This window comes from Diceros bicornis, chromosome 4 (assembly GCF_020826845.1).
Source record: "Diceros bicornis minor isolate mBicDic1 chromosome 4, mDicBic1.mat.cur, whole genome shotgun sequence".
NCBI lineage: Eukaryota > Metazoa > Chordata > Mammalia > Perissodactyla > Rhinocerotidae > Diceros > Diceros bicornis.
This window is the reverse complement of record NC_080743.1, coordinates 80,905,190-80,931,021: the sequence shown is the minus strand read 5'-3', so window position 1 is coordinate 80,931,021 and position 25,832 is coordinate 80,905,190. Positions and strand designations below refer to the sequence as shown.

The following is a 25,832-nucleotide window of genomic DNA, read 5'->3' as shown; positions in this document are numbered from 1 at the left end:
TGAGTTACTAGTCACAGGAGTAGTGTATATGCTTGTCTCCCATTTTCCCTTGCCTCTAAAATTAGGCTAATAGCATTTGACTCACTTCCATGGTGCAAATCGCAGTTTTGTGTTTGGCTCCCTTTCAAAGCCAAACAGCTTCTTGACGGGCAGTCCCTGGCATGTGGTAGGCACGGCAGATATTTGTTGAATGAAAGAATGATGTTTCGCATCTGCATGCCTCCTCTTCCCACACACTTTTTGTTTTCTAGATTGGTTTTTGCTTGATTTTGTGTTTTCTAATATTTCGGAGAAAGATAAAAAAGAGCAGTAGCCCCATGAGAAAGAACTAACCCTATGGAATGATGCAGGGCAACATTTTTGTACATTTTAATGTGAAGTGCCAATTGAATATTCCCCTTAAAATCACATACTTATTTCTACACAAAAGAGGAAAAATATTTTTCTTTATAATCTTCGGCCACCTGCTGCTGTTCTAGACATGTAGTTTTATTTCCGGTTTGCAACCCTGAGCACTGCGAGGATAGCAGGAATATGGTTAAGGAAAAGGAACAATCATCCCCTGGTTGAGGAGGTGGGTAGAGTCCCCTTGTAGCATGTCCTTCTCTTCTTTGGCCCATTTCCCCTGGCCACCCTTCCTGCTCAGTCTTTTTGTTTTCTGATTTGTCCCCCATGGTCCCATTGAGAGATATAAGCATTGAGTTAGAAATTGTAATATATAAATGTATCAAACCAACACATTGTACATTTACACTTACACAATGTTACATGTCAATTATATCTCAATAAAAATAAATAAATGTAATTGCAATAACTATTTCATTTTCTCGAAAATAGGATATCAAAAGTGTGAACAAAATATGATACCTCAGTATCAGTTAGAATATTTGTTTAAAAATGCAGATCTCTAGTTCCATGAAAAATCTACCGATTCTGGGTCTTAGGGGATGAGGGTCAGGGGTGTGTGTTTTTAACCAGAAATCTAGGCATTCATACTACACTCTCACATTTGAGACTCAGCTGCCCTTGACCAATGATGCATAAACTCCAAGTGGGAAAATTAAATAAAAGACATTCCCAAATGCTTATACCTCATTTGTAGATCTTCCCACTTGACAGTAAAAAAGCACACTTACAGTCTGATGACCACATAGAAGAGCTATAAGCAGTGTTCAAAAATTAAGTGAAGGATATATATTAACTTAGTTGATGATCATAACTCTTGTTGAAGGACAAAGCACATTTTTTAAAAAGTTTTCTTTGAAAACCAATCATTTCAGAACTATTATTTTTGTTTTTCCTTAGTTTTCAATTTTTGTATCTTTTTGTGTGGACCTCTGCAGCACTCCTCTCTCTCTCTCTCCCTCCCTCTCTCCCTTCTCCCTCTTCTCCAAAAGTCTAAGTCCAGCTCCTCTTTCCATAGCAATCCATACCTTATGATCTCATCTTTAGTGCTTAGAATCACGAGGTCATTGAGAATGATTGCTGCAGTCAGATCTTGCTCTGATACTAGCTGTGTGATATTGGGCAGATTATTTAAAATCTCTCATTTCCCGTTGCCTCAACACTAAAATAAAGTACTTACCATACAGTGCTGTTGTGAGATTTGAATGAGACTAGTGTGTATAATAGTTCTTAACAGAGACCCTAACAGTCATTACTCAGTTACTGGTTTTTGCGGTTATGAATTATAATGGCCACATGGGAAAGGATGTGTTAAAGAGAAAAGTCAAGTCTTTAAGTTAGGAGACCTTAAATATTGTGCGAGTTGCTAAATTCTGAAGATATAAAGATGAGTAAGACTTGATTCCTGCCCTCAGGTTGTTGATAGTCTTGTAGGAAAAGACAGATGGATGTAAAATTTCATCCGTAAAATATAGTGTGTGTAATGCTATAAGAAGATGAAGGATTCAGTGGAACCTCCAAAGAGAGAGTGATCAATATTTCTACTGCTCGGGGTCAGTTGCTTGTAGTTAAGTGAATATATAGTGGGAGGAAATTTAAATACTTTATTTGCAGTTGTTTTTTTCTACAGTAGTCCCCCCTTATTAGCAGTTTCAGGTACCCATGATCAACCACGCTCTGAAAACATTAAATGGAAAATTCCAGAAATAAATAATTCATAAGTTTTAAATATCATGCTGTGCTGAGTAGCGTGATAAAATCCCGGTGCCTTTCTGCTCCGCCCCACCCTGGGACGTGACTCATCCCAGCATATCCGCGCTGTGTACACTACTCGCCGTTAGTCACTTAGAAGCTGTCTTGGTTATCAGATCAACTGTCCCGGTATCGCAGTGCTTGTGTTCAAGTAACCCTTATTTTACTTAATAATGGCCTCAAAGAGCTAGAGTAGTGATGCTGGCAATTCAGATACTCCAAATAGAAGCTGTAAAGTGCTTCCTTTATGTGAAGAGGTGGAAGTTCTAGACTTAAAAAGGAAAGAAAATAAATCGTATGCTGAGGATCCTAAGATCTATGGAAACTTTTATTATAAGTATTGTTGTAATTGTTCTATTTTATTATTAGTTATTGTTGTCAATCTCTTACTGTGCCTAATTTATAAATTACGCTTTATCATAGGTACATATGTATAGGAAAAAACAATATATGTAGGGTTCAGTACTATCTGCAGTTTCAGGCATCCACTAAGGATCTTGGAACATATCTCCCACTGATAAGGGGACTACATTTTACACATATGCCCTGATTCAAGTAGGCCTTTATGTGCAATATAAAAAGCTGTCACCTTCTTGAGACACTCACTTCCATCTGAATGAATACTGCCATAATAAATTCAGAAATATATGTTGACTACTAATATAAATGTCACCCCTTTGGGTTGTTCAGTATACAACCAGTACAACCATACAAGGCAACCCAATAATTGCAAACAATATTTATTTCACACTGACTTTTATTATTTTGTTTGTCAAATACAGTAATTAGGATAATTTTTCTAATATAGACAAGCATCATGATCCTGAACCCATGATCTTGTCACCATCATAGTCCTGGAGTGAAGGTTATGCTGTAGTTAGCTGGGTGAGATTGCTATCATTGTCTAGTAGTTAGACTGAGATGTTGACTGCAGTGAATGTGCCCTGTAGGTGGACAGAGGAATTCTGAATAAATCACCTAATAAATGATTTTCTCGCACAGGACTATTATGAAGGGCAGGGACAAAATATATAAAAAGTATATAATTTATAATATTTTTCTATTGTACGTTATCTTGTCTCAGACATTTTGACTACGTTACTGCAGATTCATTGAAAGTAACCTGACAACACATACTAATAAAAATAAATTAGGAACTATGAATCACATTTTTGCCTCCTTCTCACGTGTGTTTACTTTTTATAGTTGACACTCCAGATCCCTATGTGGAACTTTTCATCTCCTCAACCCCTGACAGCAGGAAGAGAACAAGACATTTCAATAATAACATAAACCCTGTGTGGAATGAGACCTTTGAATTTATTTTGGATCCTAATCAGGAAAATGTTTTGGAGGTAAGTGAATCATGTGGAGACTGTTTGATGGTCATCATTCGTTTGAGGTTGATACTTGAGTTTGTCTCCTTACTGCCTTCTTTCTCCTCAGTTAGACGTAGTTGGAGTCCAGTAGGCAACATGGTAGACTAGATGGTGCACATCAAGTTATGTGAGTGTCCAATGGGAAATGCAAGAGTTAGGTAGGGCTGGGAAGAATCTGCATCCTCCCCACGTGCTTTGGAGAAAGCATATTTTCTGTTATAAAGAGGAGGAGCCATGTACAATAGAATAAAAGTATTGTAAATTGATTATGACTTTAAAATAAGTCAACTTTATTAACTTAAAGTTAAAACAGTTAACTTTGAAATAACTTTAAATAGATCTTTTTTTTTTTTTTGAGGAAGATCAGCCCTGAGCTAACATCCATGCCAATCCTCCTCCTTTTTTCCCCTTTTGCTCCCCAAAGCCCCAGTAGATAGCTGTATGTCATAGTTGCACATCCTTCTAGTTGCTGTATGTGGGACGCCGCCTCAGCATGGCTGGACAAGCGGTGCATCAGTGCGCGCCCGGGATCCGAACCTGGGCCGCCAGTAGTGGAGAGCGTGCACTTAACTGCTAAGCCATGGGGCCAGCCCCTAAATAGATCTTTCCCAAAATAGTTCCATGAATTTTCTATGTTAATTTCTTTCTCATATTCCAAAATAGCATTTCCTCTAAGAGAGGATAAAGTTCTATTTTCGAAAACACAATAATGAAAAAATTTATTGTTATTTTAGTAGTGAATGGGGTTCAGAAAGAAAAGACAAAGTCTCATTACTGGTTGAATATTGAAGATCTCAAATGACTGTTAAACATCATTTGAGATTTTTTATTTTTTAAATGTGGTAGAGACTTGAGTTTTCCAAAGATCCAAGGGAAATTTTATACTTGTGCTCTGCCCTTTACTCTCTAGATTACGTTAATGGATGCCAATTATGTCATGGATGAAACTCTGGGGACAGCAACCTTTCCAATATCGTCTATGAAAGTGGGAGAGAAGAAAGAAGTTCCTTTTATTTTCAACAGAGTAAGTAACACAACAGAATTATTTTTCAACCTTATGTCAGATAAAATCTATTGTTCTGGAGAGTTGGGTTTAATGTTTGGGAATTTTATTTCTTTATTCATGAGAATGTTTTGTTTTTTAAAGGGAAAATGTTATTTTCCTTGTACTTCTTCTCCTAATCTTTTATTATTCCGATATCTCTAAACTTTGGTTGAGGTATTTCACTAAATACCACAGAGACATTAATCTCTTTTGTTGCTCCGAATGGTAACACTAGGATTAAGCAGTGGTTTGGACCCCACTGGCGGGTCTGCCACAAACATTTGGAAAGATACAGGGAGATGTAAAATCTGAGAGGAATGGCAGAGAGAGAGAGAACGAATGAGTGAAGTCAAAGAAAACTGTTGGGACATCCAAGTTATTCCAAAATTATATGTGTAGTAATAACTTAAGCCTCTATGGAGGGATATTTCTGTCTCAAATAATCCTCAAATAATTAGGGCCGAAGCAGTGAAAGTTCACCAGAAATGATCTTGAGGTTCTGGTTATCTTTATACACACTGCATAATAACGTTTTGGTCAAAAACAGACCGCATATATGACTGTGGTCCCAGGTGTGTAGTAAACTATACCATTTAGGTTTGTGTAGGTACACTCTATGATGTTCACACAACGATGAAAATACCTAATGATGCATTTCTCAGAATGTATGCCTGTCGTCAGGTGAGGTGTGACTATATTTTTAGGTTTGCTGCATTTCTGAAGTTTCAATAATTTATTTAGGAATAATAGAACCCTAGAAAAATTATTTATGCAGAGCAAACATTGGATTTTGAATTTTTTAAGAAATTGAGTAGTTTACAGTGAGAAATGTGAACGACTGATAGACCAGTATGCAGAAGGCTGGTTAATGTATTAAACTCTTCTTGTTGGAAGAGACTCTGTGTTTTCGCTTATCCTTGGAATGACTTGCGAAATCTCTTTCCTCACCCAAACCTGCCCGTGTCTTAACTCTCACCTCCTTTCCTAACCGTTACCATCCAAAATGATCACTTCCTCCTTTGAACCCCCATGATAATTATCTGTGGTATTCATTGGGACTGAATCACTTAAGCCGTTCAATTTTTCATTCCCCCCTCTCCCCATAAACTAAAATCCTGTAGGTCGGGAAACTAGAATACTGGTTATGCATGCCTAATTACAGAGTTAATACATAGTTTATATTTATTGAATGAATGTATACCTATTTAGAAACCAACTTAAGCCCAAAGGGCTACCTGACCAGTTCATGCAATCAGAGACACCCAGGTGCCTTGAGGACACTCCGGTCACACACTCCCTGCTGATCCCTTCAGCTGCTCCGGGAAACATGTCTTCTATCCAGCGCCAAGAGATACACTGCCCACATTTCTGTCGACCTCTTATAAAGCTATTTCATTAACTCCTTTTGCAAACATGCATTGAAATCTACTATGCATCAGCCATTGTGTTTTGTGCAGGGAATATGAAGAAGAATAAGGTACAGGACGTTCTCCCCCCAGTTATCTTCAGCTGGTAGAGGTGAGGTACCGGTTGGAAAGGGAGGTGGACATAAGGAAATACATACATGTGGCAAAAAGACACCTCCATACAGTGAGATCGGTATCAATGAGGTATGTGCAGAGTGCAGTGGGAAGACAGAATAAAGAAAGACTGTGTTGTGAGAGGAGGCCCGGGATGACTCTGTATCAGTAGGTGATTTTGAACAGGTTAAACAGTGAACATAGTGGTTAACACCTTGGCATTTGAAACTAAGCACTTTGGTGTTGAAATCTCAGCTCTGTCCCTTGTCATCATGAGGAAATCACTTAGCTCCTCTGTGCCTCTATTTACTCATCTGTAAAGTAGGGAAAATATCTCATAGGGGAGTCATTATAATTTATATATATAAATACATATATAATATGTGGGTTACATATAAATATATTTAAACATAATCATTGAATTATAATTTGATATTTATTATATAAAATACAGATCCTATATTAGTTGTATGTTTATTAGGTATATAATTTATTTGATATTAAATATGTAATGATAATTGATTATAGAAATATATATAAATACTATACACACATAGTTGTATGCATACGTACAAGTGCCTACAACAGTGTCTGGTACACATTAAGCACTATATGAATCTTGTTTTTGTTGCTGTTGTTGTACCTTGAGAAAAGAGTAGAATTTCAGCAGGCAGAGAAGCAGTTATGATCATTCTAGGCAAGAGAAACTGCAAAGGCCCGGAGCCTTGAAAGAAGGAAAGCAAGTTGGGGCATGGCAAGTTACACGCTTGGCAGGTACATGTTGGTGAGTAGCGGGGTAGGTTGTTTAGACGTGGTCAAAGGCATGTTGCTAGGATCAGTACTCAATAAACATTTGTTGAGGGTTTTGTAAGCATGAATTGGCCTTTCCGAAGTTTAATATTTTTTTCTGCTCTTCAGTCTATGACACAAAGACTGATTGTAAGAGAAGATATTGTAGGGAACCATGCATTTCCTCTCCTCCTGTCATTTCCTATGGGTAGGTGTGTAACCTCTGGGGCTCTAAAAAAGATTTTCTACATTCCTGAATTTAAAGTAGCTTACATAATTATTTTCTTAAGTGTGCCTGAGAAAACAGTTGGCCAAGCAGCTTTTTTTATTACTCTGTTCTCAAGAATCCTTTGCAGTTTTCATTTGAACAAGTGTTCTTTGATTTGGTGACCTGTGATGGGAGTGGGGAGAGAGGTAGATGGGTGATGGCTGGTTGGAGAGCCCCGTGTTGTCCCCCAGATCATGTGGCGTGCCCTATGCAGCCATTCAGCCTGTCCTTGTCTCTGAATTTCCATTTTTCAGAGGAGGACGGTCTTCTTTCTACAATGTTCAGAGTTTGTAAGAGGGAACAGGTTGCGAGGGAATTACGTGGGAGAAGAGGTTTTTAAACAATTCTTGAAGATGATTATGGCAATCTGGTACAGTAAAGCAAGCACTTGGATTTAGCAAAGGGAGAACACATACTTCAAGCGAAGACTTTATTAGCAAAAATTCCTTCAAAATTTTGTCATCCAAAAGTTAATAATGAGTCAACATAGAGTGATTTCTGTGGCCAGCAGCCAGCTGGAGAAAGAACCGGAGCCTCCAAATGGAGAATGCCAGATTCCCAAGGGCCTGTTCAACCCACTCAGGATGGGAACTGGGAATTGGGAGACCTGGACTCTCATTTTGTCTGTCGCTGATCTCCCTCTAGAATGTTTGAGTTGTCATTCTTTCTCTCTGAGTCTGATTTTCTTCATCTCTAAAATGAAACTTTTGATTAACTTATTTCTGAGATCCCTTCTAACTTATAAATTCTGTGATGCAGAAAGAATATCTTATTTTTGACCATTTTCACCCAAAAGTTTTCAATTCTTCCCATTTTACAGATATGGAAACAAAAGAATAATGCAATAATAAGAATCTTTATTATGTACTTTAAAAATTATATAACCTGTCAATAGATTAATTTTTTAATGTGAGAATTTGAGCTTTTCTTGTGCACCTAAAACTTTGCTAAATATTAAGAAAGCTACAAAAAGTTCCATTTTCAAGGGACCGATAATCTGTTTGGAAAAGAGTAGACCTTCCTATATAGACTCATAAGGAATACAATAAGCAGTATCTTGAGACATCTACTCATTGATTTACATACCTAGGAGTTATTTATTAAACCACTTATGTTCCAGGCAATATTTTAGGTGACGGGCAAACAGCAGAGGACATGCTAGGTGATGTTCTGGTTCCCAGGGAGCTTGCACTCTAGTGGGGAAGGTAAATAGTCAACAGAGAGCAAAAGGGTGATCAACACAACATCAGCCCGTGATAAATACTAGGAAGCAAAGAAAACAGAGGGATGTGATAGAGAATAGCTGGTGGGCAACTAAGGTTTATATAGTTAGGGAAGGCCTTTCTAAATCATTATATCTTTTCCCAAAATTTTATTATCAAAATTTTCAAGCATATAAAAAGTTGAAAGATTTGTACATTGAATACCCATATAACTGCCAGCTAGATTCTACAATTAACATTTTACTGTACTTGCTTTGCCACATATCTCTCCATCTATCCATCATCAAACCATCATAATTTTTTAATGCATTTAAAAAAAAATTGCAGACAACAGTGTGCTTGACCCCTAAAAACTTCAGCATATCATTATGCTGAATCATAATCTCATTAGAGATTAGTGCTTACATTATTATAATATTAAGTGTGGCTGTATGTACCATGAGAGTTATAAGAAGGAATTGTTCATTCATTCATTTCACAAATAACTATTGAGCACCTAGTGTGTGGTAGACAATCTCTAGGTACTACGTATGCAGCAGCGAACAAAACAAACAAGAATCCCTACCCTCGTGGAACTTATGTTCTACTTAGAAAGATAGACAAGAGGCAAGATAAATAAGTAAGAGGTACTTGTGTGAGATAGTGATAGTGACAAGTGCTAAATAAACCAGGCAAGAAGGAGAGGGGAGTGTGCATATGTGTGTGAAGGGGTTTGCAAATGCATTTCCAAAATGTGGCTAAGAAAAGCATCTCTGATGATGTCTGAAGGCAGAAGACTCTCTGAGTAGAAAGTTCCTGAAGTAGAAGTTTGCCTGGCATGTTGAGTAACAGTAAGGAGGAGAGTATAGCTGGACACAAAGAAAGAGTAGCAGGGAGAGTGGTAAGAGATGAGGACTGAGAGGCAAAAGGGGATGGGATTACAGTGGACCATTGTGGGTTACAGTAGATATCAATGGCTTAGTCTTGTCCTTAAAGGAAGGATGTGGTTGGATCTCTAAAAGGGTGGAAGCCTCTTCTGGTGGCGAGAACAGCCTGAGCCTTTGCTCATAGTCATGAGACTAGAAAGGATAAGCGTGTTCAGGAAACAGAGTCTAGACAAGTGCGACAGGAGCAGAGCGCTCGTGCGTGAAGGAAGAACAGGTACATTGGGATCAGACCATAACAGAGCTCAAATTCAAGATATTGGAATTTGGATGCTATCTTACAGACAGCAGTGAGACGTGGAAGGTTTTTGACCAGTTAATGGGGAATTTAGAGCAAACAGCATTTGGCTTTTCCTCAGAAATATTAGTAAGCAAAAAGTTAGTAGGTAAAGATACAGAGAATGTTTAATTTTGAAAACAAAAATGTTGATTCATCTTTAGCAGACTACTTCTGTGGAAAGTGACGAAGGGATGAGGGGTACTGGGGGACTTGAGGAAAATAAATGTAGCAAGAGCTTTGGTGTGTCACTGAGTTGAATGGAATGATTGCTTAGTAGTAGTGAAAATCAGCTCAAGTTGGAAAACTGTGGATCCAGCTCTTCCGGAGACTGGGATTTATCACTCAACTCAATTTTAGAACTTTTTTTGGGGGGAGAAGGGGAGCCAATCTTAGGGCTAGGTCCACAGTTTTTGTTTTTCAGCTAGCGTTTATGCAATCTAGGTTAGGTTGTGTTTCTCAGAGTTGTAAGTTCAGAGAGCATCAGAGTTGTCGTTCGAGAGAAAGTGGTGGGACCTGCTGCTTTCAACCTCAGGCTCAAACTCAGCCAGCCACTGCCTGGGTTGGAATCACGATTCTGCTACCTGTTCACTGTGTGATGTTGGACAAGTTATTTTTTTTTCTCTTTGCCATGCATCCTCATCTGTAAAACAGAGCTGTATATAGTACCTACCTCTTAGATTTGTGGTTATGGTTAAATGAGTTAATGCTTAGAAAGTTTTAGAACAGTGCCTGGCTTGGTAAGCACTAAATAAATATTAGATATTCTCATTATAATTGTAACTGGCCAGATGTGACTATTTGTCATGTGCTTCATGAAACTGACTTGATTGATTATTAAACTTCCTTATTCATTTGAACTTACTGACCGAAATGAACTTATTTATATAGAGAGAGAGCCTAAAAATTTAGTGATCATGTGTTTCAACACAGTTCAAAAATGTTCTGGTCACCCATTACTGAATATTTCAAGTGTGACTTTGAGTTATAGTATCCCATTTTAAAGTGGAAAGATATAGTATCTTCAGAATTTTGTGTTTTGTGTAAACAAAGTAGCCTACTTCAAGAGCATCATGAAAATGCTAAGGTTTCATAGTGAAACAGAGAAAGATTACACATCTTTATTCTCTAGATGAAATTAGTTTGTTTTGGCCAATACTTTGAGGAAAGTAGCCTCTAAGCTTACATTGTACGGTGTTTTAATTTGCCATCTTTATTTAGAAGTTAGTGTTATTATTTTAGAATAGCCATTGTCTCATGGCTTCTGTGGTATCTAATTTTGGCCGATTGCTTTCTTTGATTATTACTTATTCATGATTGCAACTTGAACATGAATGAGGTCAATGAGGTCGTTCTATAGAAGAGAGAGGGGCAAAACTTAAACGGGAGTTTTGATGGTGAGTTCAGAATCAGATTGGTATCAGGATGATTTCATTGGAAAACTACGTATTGATGTGTGAAGACAAAGACTACAATTTAGCTCAGAGAATGAGAGGAAGCAGAGTTTGGAGGGAAAACAAGAGAACTATATAATTTTGTGAGAAATTTGGGAGGTCTTTGGCTAAGATGTGAATGCCATCAGATTGATGTGGAGCGGAGTTCAAACATAGGTCAAAGAATTCCTGGCTTTAAGAAAAAATCCACTTTTATTTTGGGATACTAACAATGGAAACTTAAGTGAGTATTTTTGGCACTTCTACAATTTCTAAGTTGTAAATTGTAGGGCATTTTAGAATTCTCTTATATCCTTGGGGTCCTCTACTGGACTTCAATTCCATCAGGGAGTAGAACATGTTCAGCTTATTTACCCTGGCACACCCAGCCTGACACACATTAGGTGCTTGAATCATTTTTGGATGAGTGGATAAATGAGTGCACTTACGGGAAATACAGAAAACCTGGGAACTACTCAGACAGGCATAATGAAACTAAATGAGATTTAAAAAGAGAAAAACTGGAGAGGCTGAGAGATTCCCATTTGGAAAAAAAGAGATAGTATTTTGGTTTGGCAGTAGTGCTGTAGGAAATCTGATTTGTTGTATGATAGCTAATGATTACACAGCTCTTTCAGAATTTCCGATGTCCACATAAGGAAAAGGGACCTTAAATTAAGGAAAGAGAGATTATCATCAGATGTAAGGAGGAAAACTCTGATAGAGCAGAACATGGCTACAGGGGAAATACTGTATTGTTTTTATCTTTTAAGTCTTTTCAGACTCTCTGGGAATATTTTGGGGGGCACAATTATCTTGAATTCTTGGGTGATGGACTAGATGATTCCTGGCAGTAAATGCTAATTTTATTTTATTAAGAAATCATATGTTAACTAGACTTACTGTGATGATCATTTTGCAATACATACAATATCGAATCATGTTACAAACCTAGAACTAATAAAATATTATATGTCAATTATACCTCAATAAAAAATAAATAAAAGTTAGTTTTTAGTGTTATCAAAAAATCATGTATATTTTAAAGAATGATTTTAGCAGTGTCTCATTCAATTTTAAGCATGCAGAATTTATTTAGCTGTGACCTACTTTGTAATAGTGGATTTGTAATTTCCTCTCTTCATTTGAATTGTCTCCTTATTAGACTCACATCTGGTTCCTTCTTCATAGGATGGAGTTTAGTGTACAGAAACATGATTCTTAGTAAAAGTGACCCTAATTTTTTTAATGTAATTTTATTTTTATCTTGCATATGTCAAATACATACAGATAAAGCAGAAAATATTATGTAATTCTCTTGAAAGATGTAAATGATTTTGAATCAACATGGTGATTAGTTGTTGTTTACTTCTACCAAGAAAGAAAAAAAGAGTAAATTGACTCAAGAGGGATCAGAATTCAAAATAATGTTTTATTGAAAGTAAAAGTTGTAAATACTGGAGTGTATTAATAAGAGAAGGTATGGCATATTTGAAGAGCTCTTTACTAACAGGATAGATTCTTAAGTTTAAAATTATTTGACTGTGTGCATCTTTTTTGTAATAATGATTTTAGAGGCCCTCCTTAATGCCAGGCACTATGCTTATTGTTTTAGCTTTATTATTTCATAATGACCCTGGAAAGTTTGCAAGAGGATTAGTGTGTTAGATACTTTTGATATTATTTTTGCTGATGCATTTTTTCTTTTTTTTTGGGGGGGGGAAGATTGGCCCTGAGCTAACATCTGTTGTCAATCTCCCTTTTTTCTTTTTATTCCCCAAAGCCCCAGTACATAGTTGTATATCTTAGTTGTAGGTCCTTCTAGTTCTTCTATGTGGGTTGCCCCCTCAGCATGGGTTGATGAGTGGTGAGCAGGTCCATGCCCAGGATCTGAACCAGCAAATTCCGGGCCGCCAAAGTGGAACCACTATGCCACCAGGCCAGCCCCACTTTTTAAATTATTTTTAAGTTTGAAATGGCTTTTTTTTAAATAGTTTCTGTCCTCTAGTTTCCCTCCTCCTCCTCCAACTGAACATCTTCCATTGTGAGCATCTAAAATTGCTTTCCATTGTGGAATTCAGAGAGGAGATTGTTGTTTTCCACAAGAATGTACAGTGAGTACAGTCCACTTCTCCCACTTATAATTCCTAGAAGAGGTGGAGTTCTCACTTGTTCTCGTTCCTAGCTAAGTATTACAGGGCTGGGGAAAGCTGGGAGATGAGGTTACCTTTCCTTCTCATTGCCTTGATAATGCAAGCAACCTGAAAGACTGTAACGCAGAGTGCTTTATAAAGTGTGTGGGAAGGAGTTACAATAATTGTTTAATGCCTCACAGGAAGTACATATTTTTGTGGCTGTTTTATCTGAATGACATGTTCCAGGTGAGAGGCGCAGAGAGATTGTGAATGTCAGTCTTCATAGCGTGTGTGAACGCAGCGCATGTGGGAGAGTTTAAAATTTCCTCCTGGTTGTGGGTGATCCACTTGGGCAACATGTGGAAGTGAGGATCCCAATACTTGTGACAAGAACCAGGGCAAAACATTCTGTAATATTCCAAATGGTAGAAAAATCCTGTGTCTTCTCTTCTCTCATTGTGCCTTTATTTAAAGAGTCTTATCCATCTGTCTAGGATCATGAATGTCTTAGCCAAGAAATGTTGTACATGGATGTAGAAGGGACATGTAGAATGTAGGCAGTAAGTATATTCAGGCATTGAATATTTTAATATATAAATTGGTTAGGGACCTGCCAGATGGGAAACCAGCTTTTTCCTGAACACTTGCTGCCCGTTCCAACCTTAAATCCTTCCATTTGTTAGAAAATTCCATATTGAGTAGTAATATTGTTCTTTTAATTTCCATTCTCTCATGGTGCTTCTGCCCTCTGGAGATAAAAACAGTAAATCTTGTCTCATTTTAATAATAGCTTTCCTGTTTTTTCTTTTTGAAAAAAAACAGACCATGTTTTACCCATGCCTTTTTTTTCTTACTAAATATCTCATGTAACTTCTTTCAATATAAAATGTTCTACAAACTCTCTTTGGGAAAGACTCCATTTGAAATTTTCAAATGTGGACTAGACATAATGTGAGCAGTGCTTTCACTGATAGGATAGACAGCATTTCTAAATTAATTGTTTAGAAGCCAATCACCTTTTTGACTTACATTGAACTATGATTCATCTGGGCATGTACAATTCTATTTGTATTGGTAGTCCTGATTATTTTATTAACTTCAAAGTAACATTTATATGCTGCTTTGATGAATACAGGTTCACGGAATTCTATGGGAACTGCTATCTGGGTCTGACCAGCCCATGATTTTATCTCTAGTAGCAGTGAGGTGTTTCTTGACAGGAAAAGATTGTCTGATATGCTCCCTGTCACACACATATGCACAGTAATTCAACAAATATTTTTTGATTGTCTATTGTATGCCAAATACTGTGCTATGAACTAGTAATACAGACCTATATACGACAGAGCTTGCAGTTTAGTGGGAGAGGCAAATTTTTGTACAGATGGTTTCAATACCTTTTTCTCACTCATAAAATTCAGTACTGAGAATTATCCATGAACTTATTTTAACCTTTTGGAAAGCTCCTTCTAGTTTGTTTTTTTCCATCCCTGAACACGAAAAGAAATCAAAGCCAATAATCTATAGCATTTTATGTTGGTTCTAAAAATATCCTCTCCACATTTTAAGGGCCATATCCTAGTTCTATTGTATTTGAAGATATTGAACAAGTTCACTCTAACTATATTCTTGTGGTAACTGATATAATAAAAATAATAGCACCATCTTACAACTATGTAGCAGCGTGCAAAACATTTTCTCATTTGGGTCTCATAACAATCTAAACATACATTATTCATAACTAATGGCAGGGATAGTATTGAAAAGATCTTTCTATCCAACAGATTTATAGTCTCTGAAGAGACACCTTTTAATATCCTTTTTTCTTTCTAGATATTAATCACTTTCTTTTCCATTAAAGCAAAATTGGCCCATTGACATGATGGAGTCCAGCTCTAAGTTTGGTTGACCCACGTAGTGTTGAAAAAGTAAAAACCTGAGCCTCACATCCCGTTTGCAGATGTTTTTGAGCTGACCACACTTGGTTTCTGCCAGGGTCCTGCTGCCCACCATGGGTAGATGTTCCGTCTCCAGTTTACTGCAGCCCACACTTGTCACACGTGTGAATATTCAGCCAGGTTTTCTTTAACTTCCCGGCCATTTCGGCCTCTGATTTTGAGGCTCAGAGGCAGCTCCTGAATAATAGACACAATATCTTTGAGGTTTTTAGATTTCAGGCAATTTTTATGTTTCCTGAATAATGATTGTGGAACTGAACTAACTCCTTTTAGTGAAGGAGGAAAACAAGAGTGCAGAGGCAATTCTTATGTTTGCTAAAATGACTTATTAAGTAGACATATGAAAAATAGCAAAAAAATTATTTATTGAAATACACCTGTAATTTAGGGTCTTCATGGAGCTATGTTACTTTTAATTTTAGGGTTTTTTTTTAGATTAAAAGTAATCTGGCACTCAAAAATTATTTTAACTCTGTTTGCATTATATATAACACACATCCATTTTATGACCTAATCTGACAATGTATCTGTTTTAGGTCACTGAAATGATTCTGGAAATGTCTCTTGAAGTTTGGTAAGTGTATTTTGTTGGATGGAAAATATTGTGAGTGATCCACTGACTTATTTTAAGAGTATACTTTTAATATATGAAATAATTCTGACAGCTTTGAATATTAAAAATTGCATTAAATGTACTTTCATTTTTGTTAGCTCTCTTCTGATAGCTATAACATTAAAAAAAAATCTAATATTCTTTGCTTAATTTTTCAGTAGTTTGGTGGTTAAATATAGATGTCAGAATATGGGCTTTTAGAAAGAGTCCTCCTTCAATTTATATATCTATTTCCATAGAAATGAATACAGTTATTTAAGCCTATTTTCCACTGTTGATTCAGATAGATATTCAAAAACACGAAAGTGTACATAAACAGGAAACTGTAAAGAGAAAAAACTGAAAATTGAGACTTTTTGTTCATAGTGATCAGCAGGACTACGAATGGTAAAGTTCCACAAACCATGTTGCTCTTTCAAAGTGGCCTCCAAAGGTGAATGTTGGAAAATCATTTATTTATTTTCAAATGATGAGTCTTCGGGAAGTGAGGCCTTTCTTGAGAATTAGCAGATCTCTGACCTAACGCTGAGTCTGGTGGATCCCACCTCCCTCAACCTTTTTGTGTCGCCTTCAACTTCCCTGTTAAAGTGAGTTCAACCAAAGTTACTAGTACACACATTTTATTTACGCAAACACCGCGTAAATTAGTGTAACATCCTCATATCTCGTGATTTGCCAAATGAATGATGATGGATACATTGACATTGGGTTTAGGTATTTCTTTCTGTTATTTTGATCCCCAGAACATGTTGATACAACTGAGTAAATTATTGTGTAAATTGCCACTGTCCCTCAGTGTATATCAGGAAGTATCAAAGGACAGTCCAAGTTATTGACTTGTGTTATTTTACATTGCATTGATTCTTGCTTAAAAATGGTATATTTTGGCATGAGATTAGAAATATTTTTGTTATTTGACTTTGAAAGTAATGCTGTTTGTTTTAATGGGAAATGTTCTTCAGTGATGTAGTTACGACCATATTGTGTAAAACAAAATTGGCTTTGACGAAGCACAGTTATCAAAAAATGTAGGAAAAACCTCAGCTAAATAATGTACATAGGGGCCAGGTCTGTGGCATAGTCGTTAAGTTTGCTGCTTTCCACTTCAGCAGCTGAGGTTCAGTTCCTGGGCGCTGACGTATACCACTCGGTGGCGGCCATGCTGTGGTGGCAACCCACATACAAAATAGAGGAAGATTGGCACAGATGTTAGCTCAGGGTGACTCTTCCTCAGCAAAAAAAAAAAAGAGTACATATACTCAGAATAAATTTACTATATATTTATACTGAATTTTAATCAAACTCTATTTTTATATGTTAATTTGTCTTGACTCTAAAATGGAAATGTTCTTAAAAGAAAAATTCAATTTTCCATGGAATGTCTTTTATTAAATATAAAATAAAATCAAGAAAGAAGATTAATTAAAGCTAATGCATAGAACAAATAAATGAACCATACTTCTGTTACTATTTTTATAAAATTACTCAACATTTTTTGAATTTTATTTTAGATACTTTTGTACTGATATCTTCTAAACATCTATGTTCGTGCACTGTTAATGTAAGATAGTGATCAGCATAGTGTATTACATGGAACATGAGTTCTAGAATGAGAAGTCCTGGATTTAAATCTACTACTTGCTAATTATGTTAATGTTTGAAAGATTTCTAATTACTTTTTTACTCATTTGTAAAACAGAAAAGAGTACTTTATAAGCATATCTATTGTGATGACTTAGTGAGATGTTCTTTCTAAAGAGCATATATCATAAGAATCTTTTCCACATGTACATCAAATGTTCATAGAGGTACTGTTTGTAATAGCTAAAAAAAATTGGAAGTAACCTCAATGTTCATGCATAAATAAACTATGCTATCATCATATAATAAAAATACTCCATGCTGGTAAAAATGTTTATATTCATTCTATTTATGTAAACAGAGATAAATCTGAAAAACAAAGTGTTCAATGTAAAAAAATAATTTTGCAGAATAGGTAAAGTGGATAGCATTCATAAAAAATTAAAAACCTGTAAAGTGATTCTATATATTAATTAGAGACATAAATATATATTGTAAAATTATAAACAAATACATTGGAATAATAAAGAGCAAATTTAAGGTAGTGGTTACCTCTGAGGAGCAGAACAGGAAATAAAATTGAGTAGGATTCACAGAGACAAATGTGCAGGTGAGATTTTTATTTCTTAAAGTGGTTAGAAGATACTCAATGTAAGGTATTGTAATAAATATTTGAAAAAGAGCTTACCCTAACACTTGACTTAAAAAAATGCTAATTCACTATCTTACTCTTTTCCCATCTTGTTACATAATCTTCATAATAAAGTTTAATATCTGTGTAATCAATGCTTTGATATACTATAATTTAATGACCATTTTCTTGTTATTGGATAATATGGTTAAATAATCTTTTCAAAATTTAGTTACTTTCCTTAAAGTATATCCAGAAATAGAATTACTCAGTCAAAGGGAATATACATTTTAATTATGTTTGGTGCTTATTGCCTAATCACTTTTCAAAAGTGTTTTGCAAATTTACATTCTCAAAATGAATGTATTATAATAGTGTTACTGTACCTTTTTTAGTACTGGAAAATAGATATTTAAAATATTTTTTTAAAATATTAATTTAATAATAATAGTATTTTTGACTTTTGCTAGTGAAATTAAATGTTTATTCTTTTATTTTCCATTATTAATCATATTTGCTCTTTTGTGAGTTATCTATATTTGTCCTTTGGGAAGTAGTAATTAAAATATTATTTGTAATGATCAAAAATCATTATAGGGTACATAGTCCAGAGGCTTTGCAGTCTCTTCTCTTGTTCTGTATTTTACAAGGAAGAAATATACTGAATTAACAGAAATGAAACTTAAATTTAATTCACTCTGAAGGAAAGGACTTACTTTTATGAATGGTAAAGAGACAATATTTTATTAGTGATAGTCTTGCCTTCTACATTTTGGATTTATTCACATCACAACATAGATTGCTAGGTTTTGTGTTTTTTTTTAATTTTTTTACTATTTTTAAATTCAGTAGCTGGTTTTAGAATTCAGCATTAGGACCTGTCTTGTTTGGGAGGCATTGTTGCATTGTGGAAAGTACGTCACATATTTGCTCTGTGATCCTAAGCTCTCAGAGCTTCAGTTTTTTTGATTTATAATATGGAGTTGTAAAAGTAATATATTGTTTAATCATGTATAATATATACTCGTATTCTTGTTGCAGCGATACATATATAATATCTATTGTGGTTTCTGGCATGGTAGATGTATCTGAGGAATTGCTGCTACCGTTATTAGAAAGGAAGGGTATATAATTTAAGGGTTCTGAAATCGTCCATTCATAAACTGATTTGTGGTTTTCTAAAGTTCTACCATTAGAAGTTCCTTTCTTTGTCACAGGGGGACATCCATTAGACAAGGCAATTTATTAAGACAGTACTTCTGCAAGTATGCTCCTCAGGACACAGACTCTTTGGGATATTAGTGTTATGCTGTTGGAGTGGTGGGGGATGGAGGGTCAGGGGAAGGACTTCTTGATCAAGTTAAGTTTGGGAAATACTGTGCCAAACAGATCTAAACAGGTTTCTTTTCTGAAGCACTTCCCAAAGTCTTTACTGTCATAATATGCAATTGATCAGGTGTTGTTTGTTTGTTTTTCCTAAAACATCTCATACTTCTTGTTTTCTGAAAACACGCCTTGGGACATGTTGCTTTAAGATAGCCATCATTTTGTACTCCCATTTCCTCCTAGGAAATGGCTTGAGGGAAGCAATGAGCATGTATGAGTGTAGCTACCAGGGACTGGCAGGGACTGGATGATGTAGAACAAGGCTACCTGGGACGTTGGCTCATGACTGTCTGTTTTATATACAGTTCAGCCCCAGACCTCCGATTTAGTATGGCTCTGTGTGATCAGGAGAAAGCTTTCAGACAACAGAGAAAAGAAAACATAAAGGAAAACATGAAGAAACTCCTGGGTCCAAAGAAGAGTGAAGGCTTGTATTCGACACGTGATGTGAGTTGGACATTTTTCAAATGTCATTGCAATTTAATAATAATTTTGTCTGTAATTTCTCCCAAATTTCACCCAAATATGGAAATATTGAGATTGAGCATTAGTTCCTTAGCTTTCTAAGATAAGGTAAGTGTTTTATAAATGGAAACTCTTTGAGGAAAATCATCACAAATGCTTCCCATATTTGGTAATATTTATCAGATATTGTTTTTAAAAGAGGCATAGGCACACAAAAATTCATTTCATTAGTAGAATTCTAGCCTCAAATATAAAAGGATCATTGAATTAATTTTAATATAGACCAAGATTAAACAACTGTAGGAATTATCATTACTGAACAAGAAGAAAATGTTATAAATCTTGTTAATGATAACACAATTATCAAAAATAGGTAGCTATGCATAGGGGAGATAAAAGGAAATGTTCCAAATTCTTAATATTTCATAGCAGATTTAATATTTCATAGTATTATCCAAAGTTTACCAAATAGTCAAAAATAATGACCTCCACATTTTGTTGTTTTTCATAACCCTAATTATAGAGAGATCTTAAAATACTTCTGTGAATAAATATTGAATATAACCCTTCAATTGTGATTTAACTTCTTTTTCATCACTTAAATTCTAGTAAAATAAATGACATTTATTAGTCATAACTTGTATTATATAATCTAGTTGGTTATTTATCCATTTATTTATCCCTTCACCGTTCTATCTATCAATCAATCATCTGTCTTCCTACCTGCCCATCCATCTATCCATCCATCCACCCATCCATCCAATAATCTATTGGTCTATCCTTCCACCTGAAATCTATAAAAATAAATTGCTGCTATAGTTAATAATACTGCATATTTGCATATTTGAAAGTTGCTAGGAGAGTAGATCTTAAAAGTCCTTACCACAAGAAAAAAAATTTTTTTAACTATTTATGGAGGGATGGATGTTAACTAGACTTACTGTGGTGATCATTTCACAATATAAACAAATATTGAATCATTATGTTGTACACTTGAAACTAATATAATGTTATATGTCAATTATACCTTAATAAAAAAATTTTAAAAATAAATTGCTGCAATGATGCTCATCAAATGATAATGATGAAATTTCTTCCTAGTGGTATATCAGGTAATTTTTTACTTATTTCTTTGAGCTTTTCAGTTAATTGAATATTTTAAGTGAACATTGTTTTTAGAAAAATTATATTTTCATTAAATGCATAAGTAAATATGTATATAGATGTACACGCTCCCATCCGTGCACACACAGACCAAGGATTCCTCATTGTAAATTAAGGGCAAAATATAGTTGAAAATGAGACATAAATTCTGAGTAAGGGAGCCAGATGGGCACCCGTGCCCCACATGTGATTACAGATTTCCAAATGTGTTTTTTTGTGTGTGTGAGGAAGATTGGCCCTGAGCTAACATCTGTTGCCAATCTTCCTCTTTTTGCTTGAAGAAGATTGTCGATGAGCTAACATCTGTGTCAGTCTTCCTCTATTTTGTATGTGAGACACCACCACAACATGGCTTGATGAGCAGTGTGTATGTCCTCTCCCGGGATCCAAACCCACAAATCCCAGGCTTCTGAAGCAGAGAGCGTGACCTTAACCAGTACACCACCAGGCTGGCCCCTCCAAATGTGTTTTTAGGTGGGTGTGGTGTGGAAAGCCAGTCTGCTGCTGCTGGAGTGGCTTTTGTTATTATGGAAGCAGACTCTAAGGTAAAATGTTGCTTATGGAGAATTTTTGCTAAAAGGAAAGAGGAGAAGAGGAACCTCCATTGAAGTTTCTACTGAAATAAAGACAGAGACTTCTCTTCAATCTTGCCTCTTGCTTGTCACTCTACAGATCCCTGGCAGCACTTGAGGTCGATTATGGGCTCAGGTTAATTAGTCCTTGAAGACATTTCCTTCTCTACGTGTTAGTTTCTGTTTCTAGCTTCCTGGGAAGTTTTTTTGGTTTTGTTTTTACCTATAGTAAGCCTTTCAGCAGCAGTTCTACAATCTTCTTTTTGTCCCCATCCTTGTTTAGTATGTTATACACTTGGAGCAGAGAAATAATATTTCAAGTTCTTTTCATTTCTGCCATTTGCCATTTCTTGAGACACTGTGCTAGGAATTGGAGATGAATAAAGCTGAAATGGTTAATACTGAACAGTCACTTTCTTTGGTGAGGTTAAAGCCTAGTGGGGAGAAAGACATTTAAGCAGATGAAACAGTGATGCATTAAGTTCTTTATAAAAGAGGTGTGGGGGCCGGCCAGATGGCATAGCAATTGAGCTCACGCGCTCCACTTCGGAGGCCCAGGCTTCACAGGTTCGGATCCCAGGTGCAGACCTATGCACTGCTTATCAAGCCATGCTGTGGTGGCGTCACATATAAAGTAGAGGAGGGCACGGATGTTAGCCCAGGGCCAATCTTCCTCAGCAAAAAATATATTCACTTAAAATGTTAGCTCCCGGCTAATCTTCCTCAAAGAAAAAAAAAAAGAGAGAGAGAGAGATGTGAATGGAAGCACACATGAGCTTGCAGCACCTACCCCACTCTCTCTCTCCTCTCTGTATTAGAGAGATGGTGATGGAGTTCAGGACACACCACCCCAAGACATAGCACCTTGGTGTATTGAATGTTTTAAGCTGAAGGTGTTTGAGAAAACAGCAGAAGCAGGAAGGTCTCTCTGACTTTCCCTCACCCTTCTCCCCTGAGGTCATAAGACCCTCATGTGCGAGATGCCCTCCCTATACCTGGAGAAAAGGAGCATCCTTGTCTCCAAAACAAATCTGAACACACAGGCCTTGCTAAATTTCCTCCAGTCTAATATCTTACCTCATACTCTCTGACCTACATTTCTACACGACTTCCCACTCTTCATCAAACCTAGCATAAAAATACTCAGGTCTTCATTTCCTTATGAAGGCTTCATGTCATGTAAAACTTAAATAAATTTGTATGCTGTTCTCCTGTTAATCTCTCTTCGACACTTTATTTTTTAGACCCAGCCAGGGACTTTAAGAGAGTTGGCAAAAGCTTTTTCCTCCCCTATGATGGGAAGTCCTCCTTGAGGGGAAAACTATCGGCCAGGCCTTGAGGAATGAGTTTGCTAGAAGAAAAAGGAGGAAACAGAAACCTCTGTAAATTCGTGGCCATCAACTTCATTTGGGAGATCCTGTCTTGCAATCGCAGTGTTTCCCTGACTTGCAGCTCTCCAGTTATTTGCAACAATTACTTCCTTCACTCGCCACTGCTAATCCATCTTCTGCTCCCCTCACAACTGATAGACTTGCTTCCTAATCAAAGAGAAAATAACTCATCGGATGAAAATCCTTTCCTTGCCATAGGACTGACATACTCCATAACCTATGCCTGTCCTTCGCCACTTCCCTCTGAGTTCAGTGGATGAAACAGCCCTTTTCTTTCACGTCAGATATGGATTGCAACCCCCAATGGGGAACACCAGTACCTCAATTGTCCAGTCCACCCAGGGCCACTCACCACCTTTAATGTCTGCCTCTACCTCTGTGTAAATTTTTCCTGTAAAAATATAAACATGCTCTAAACTCCGAAACAAAGAGAAAAAAAGGAACAAAAAACATCTCCCTGGAATGTGCATTCTCTTCTCTCTTCTGCTCTCTTTCTCTCCTTATCTTCACAGACAAACTTCTCCAAAGTTTTCTACACAATCTCATGCTACTTCCTCACTTTCCTCAGGCTTCTGCCCTCATCATTCTACTGCGGCTGCTCCGCTAGTCACCGGTACTAATAAATGCCAAGGGTCGTCTGGCCCTATCTTACCTGACCCTGCAGCTGCAAATGACAAATGTCTCCCTACTTTTTGAAACATTCTCTACCCTTCACTTACTACCTTCTTTTTGGTTTCATCATGCCTCTTTGGTTCCCTTTACTAGATCTTCTTCCTCGGCGCATTATTTAAATATAATAGTTCTTCAAAACTCATCCCCAGGCCCTCTTTCTCCTCATTCTGCACTCTTAGAATTTTCTCTCCCTTCCATAATGTCACCCAACGCTGTGTGCTAAAAACTTTCACATGTATAGCCACAACTTAGAACCTCTCTTCTGAGCTTCAGACCTGAATATCTATGCACCTACTTGATTTTTTCGCTTGTATTCCTCACGTCTTAACCACAGAATGTCTAACCCTCGACACAAAATCGTCTCTCTTCTCTATAGTTCTACTTACGTCTGTCCTTCCTCTCCCCACTTTCTGATCACACTGAATTGAGTGATCTTTTAAAAACATACATCTGATTCTATCAAACCCGAGCTTACAATCCTTCGGTTGCTCTTAGGATCTTGGACCCATAGGTTCTCTCCAGCTGCATTTTTTGCCAGTTCATCCCAAATGTGCCAACTCCCTCCCCCCCGTCCCCACCACACACACACTGGGTGCCTCTTAGTTCCACGTCTCCACAGAACCCTTTCCCAGTTGGCGCTCCTGCGTGCACTGTTTCTTCTTATGCAGTATGCTTCTCCTGTCCCACCTCTGTCACACCCCACTCCCCTTTCAGTTCACTAACACCCTCCCATGCTTTAATCAGGACCTGTGTCACTTCTTCTGAGACTCTCTCCCTCATTAACTCCTCCCTCCCTCCCCCAAGTCCAAGTTAGGTCTCTCAGTTATATTCTCTTATGGTACAAATATGCTCATTATCTTCTCAGCATTTACCACAATTGTGCTTTAAAAATACTCGTACAAATATTCATTTAAAGTCTATTTTCTCCACTAGAATGTAAGCTTCACAAGGACCAGGACGGTGTCTGTGTTATTCACCTTTATACTCCCAGCACCTGGCATAGCTCCTAGCACATGGCGGATCCTCAGTAAATCTTCTGTTGCAGGAGTCAGGGCACAGCTTTAGGCAGTGGCCTGGTATTGCATCCAGGGGATGAATTAGCTGGAGAGAGAGATCAGGAGCTCAAAACTGAGGAACGCCAGTATCAGGTTGTTAGGGAGGAGAAATAGGCTGAGGAAAAGGTTTGGGTGAAAAGATCACAGTTTGACCTGTTCAATTAGAAATGTACATCGCGGGGCCGGCCCGTGGCATAGCGGTTAAGTGTGTGCGCTCCACTGCTGGTGGCCCGGGTTCGAATCCCCGGCGCACACCGATGCACGGGTTCTCTGACCATGTTGAGGCCGTGTCCCACATACAGCAACTAGAAGGATGTGCAACTATGACATACAACTATCTACTGGGGCTTTGGGGAGAAAAAGGGGAAAAAGTAAAAAGGAGGAGGATTGGCACTAGATGTTAGCTCAGAGCCGGTCTTCCTCAGTAAAAAGAAGATTGGCATGGATATTAGCTCGGGGCTGATCTTCCTCACCAAAAAAAAAAAGAAGAAATGTACGTAGGGCATATTGGTGCAGATGGCCAGTTGGCCTGTGTTCCTAGGTTTTCCTTTTCAAAAAGAAAGTTTCTACTGCAACCCCTAGGCACTCCTGCTTTGGGAAAATGAAATTTGGGCTAATGTTCATACAAATGGGCTTTTCTGTAACAGATGGAGAATGAGATAATTATGTTTTTCACTGGGATATTCTTCAAAAATATTAAATTCATGATTTTGGAAGTCATTCCTAGAATTAAAGTTTCGATTTTGGTCTAGACTTTTTTCTCCTGCCAAAAATAATCATTTTAGATATATTCAGCACCACCCATTCCCATCACACACGTAACATTTTCCCATTTTTATGTTGCTCTTTGGCCAAGGGTCCCTTAAGCTCTCACTTTCTTGGATCCCTGCCAAGATCTTCACTTTCTGTTCAGGACTGGCTTAAAGTGTGGAGGAGGGGGCTGTTGTGGTGGCTTGTCAAAAGAAAGAACAATCCTACTCAATTCTCAATACAGAGATTATGCCTGTCTTGTTCCCAGTTTTCAACAAACACACGGCATCTAGTTTAGGACCTCAGTGTCAAATTAAAATATTGAATGAATTTAGGTGCTTTGCATCACTTCTAGGCTTAACTCGAAGAGTGGAGACAATGTTGCTAATTAGGGTAAAAGGATGAGTACTAATGCTTGTAAAGCATCCAGCACGATGTGTAAGGC

At 37.0% G+C, this 25,832-nt stretch overlaps 1 protein-coding gene across 1 annotated transcript in view; it reads left to right on the top strand.

Annotated features, from left to right (window-relative positions):
• PLA2G4A (phospholipase A2 group IVA) overlaps window positions 1-25,832 on the top strand; it is a 147,451-nt gene that overhangs the window by 62,678 nt on the left and 58,941 nt on the right. The window contains exons 4-7 of the mRNA XM_058539851.1: window positions 3,364-3,512; window positions 4,447-4,560; window positions 15,644-15,681; window positions 19,624-19,765. Of these exons, the coding sequence (XP_058395834.1) occupies window positions 3,364-3,512; window positions 4,447-4,560; window positions 15,644-15,681; window positions 19,624-19,765 (443 nt within the window). The remainder of the gene's footprint in view (window positions 1-3,363; window positions 3,513-4,446; window positions 4,561-15,643; window positions 15,682-19,623; window positions 19,766-25,832) is intronic.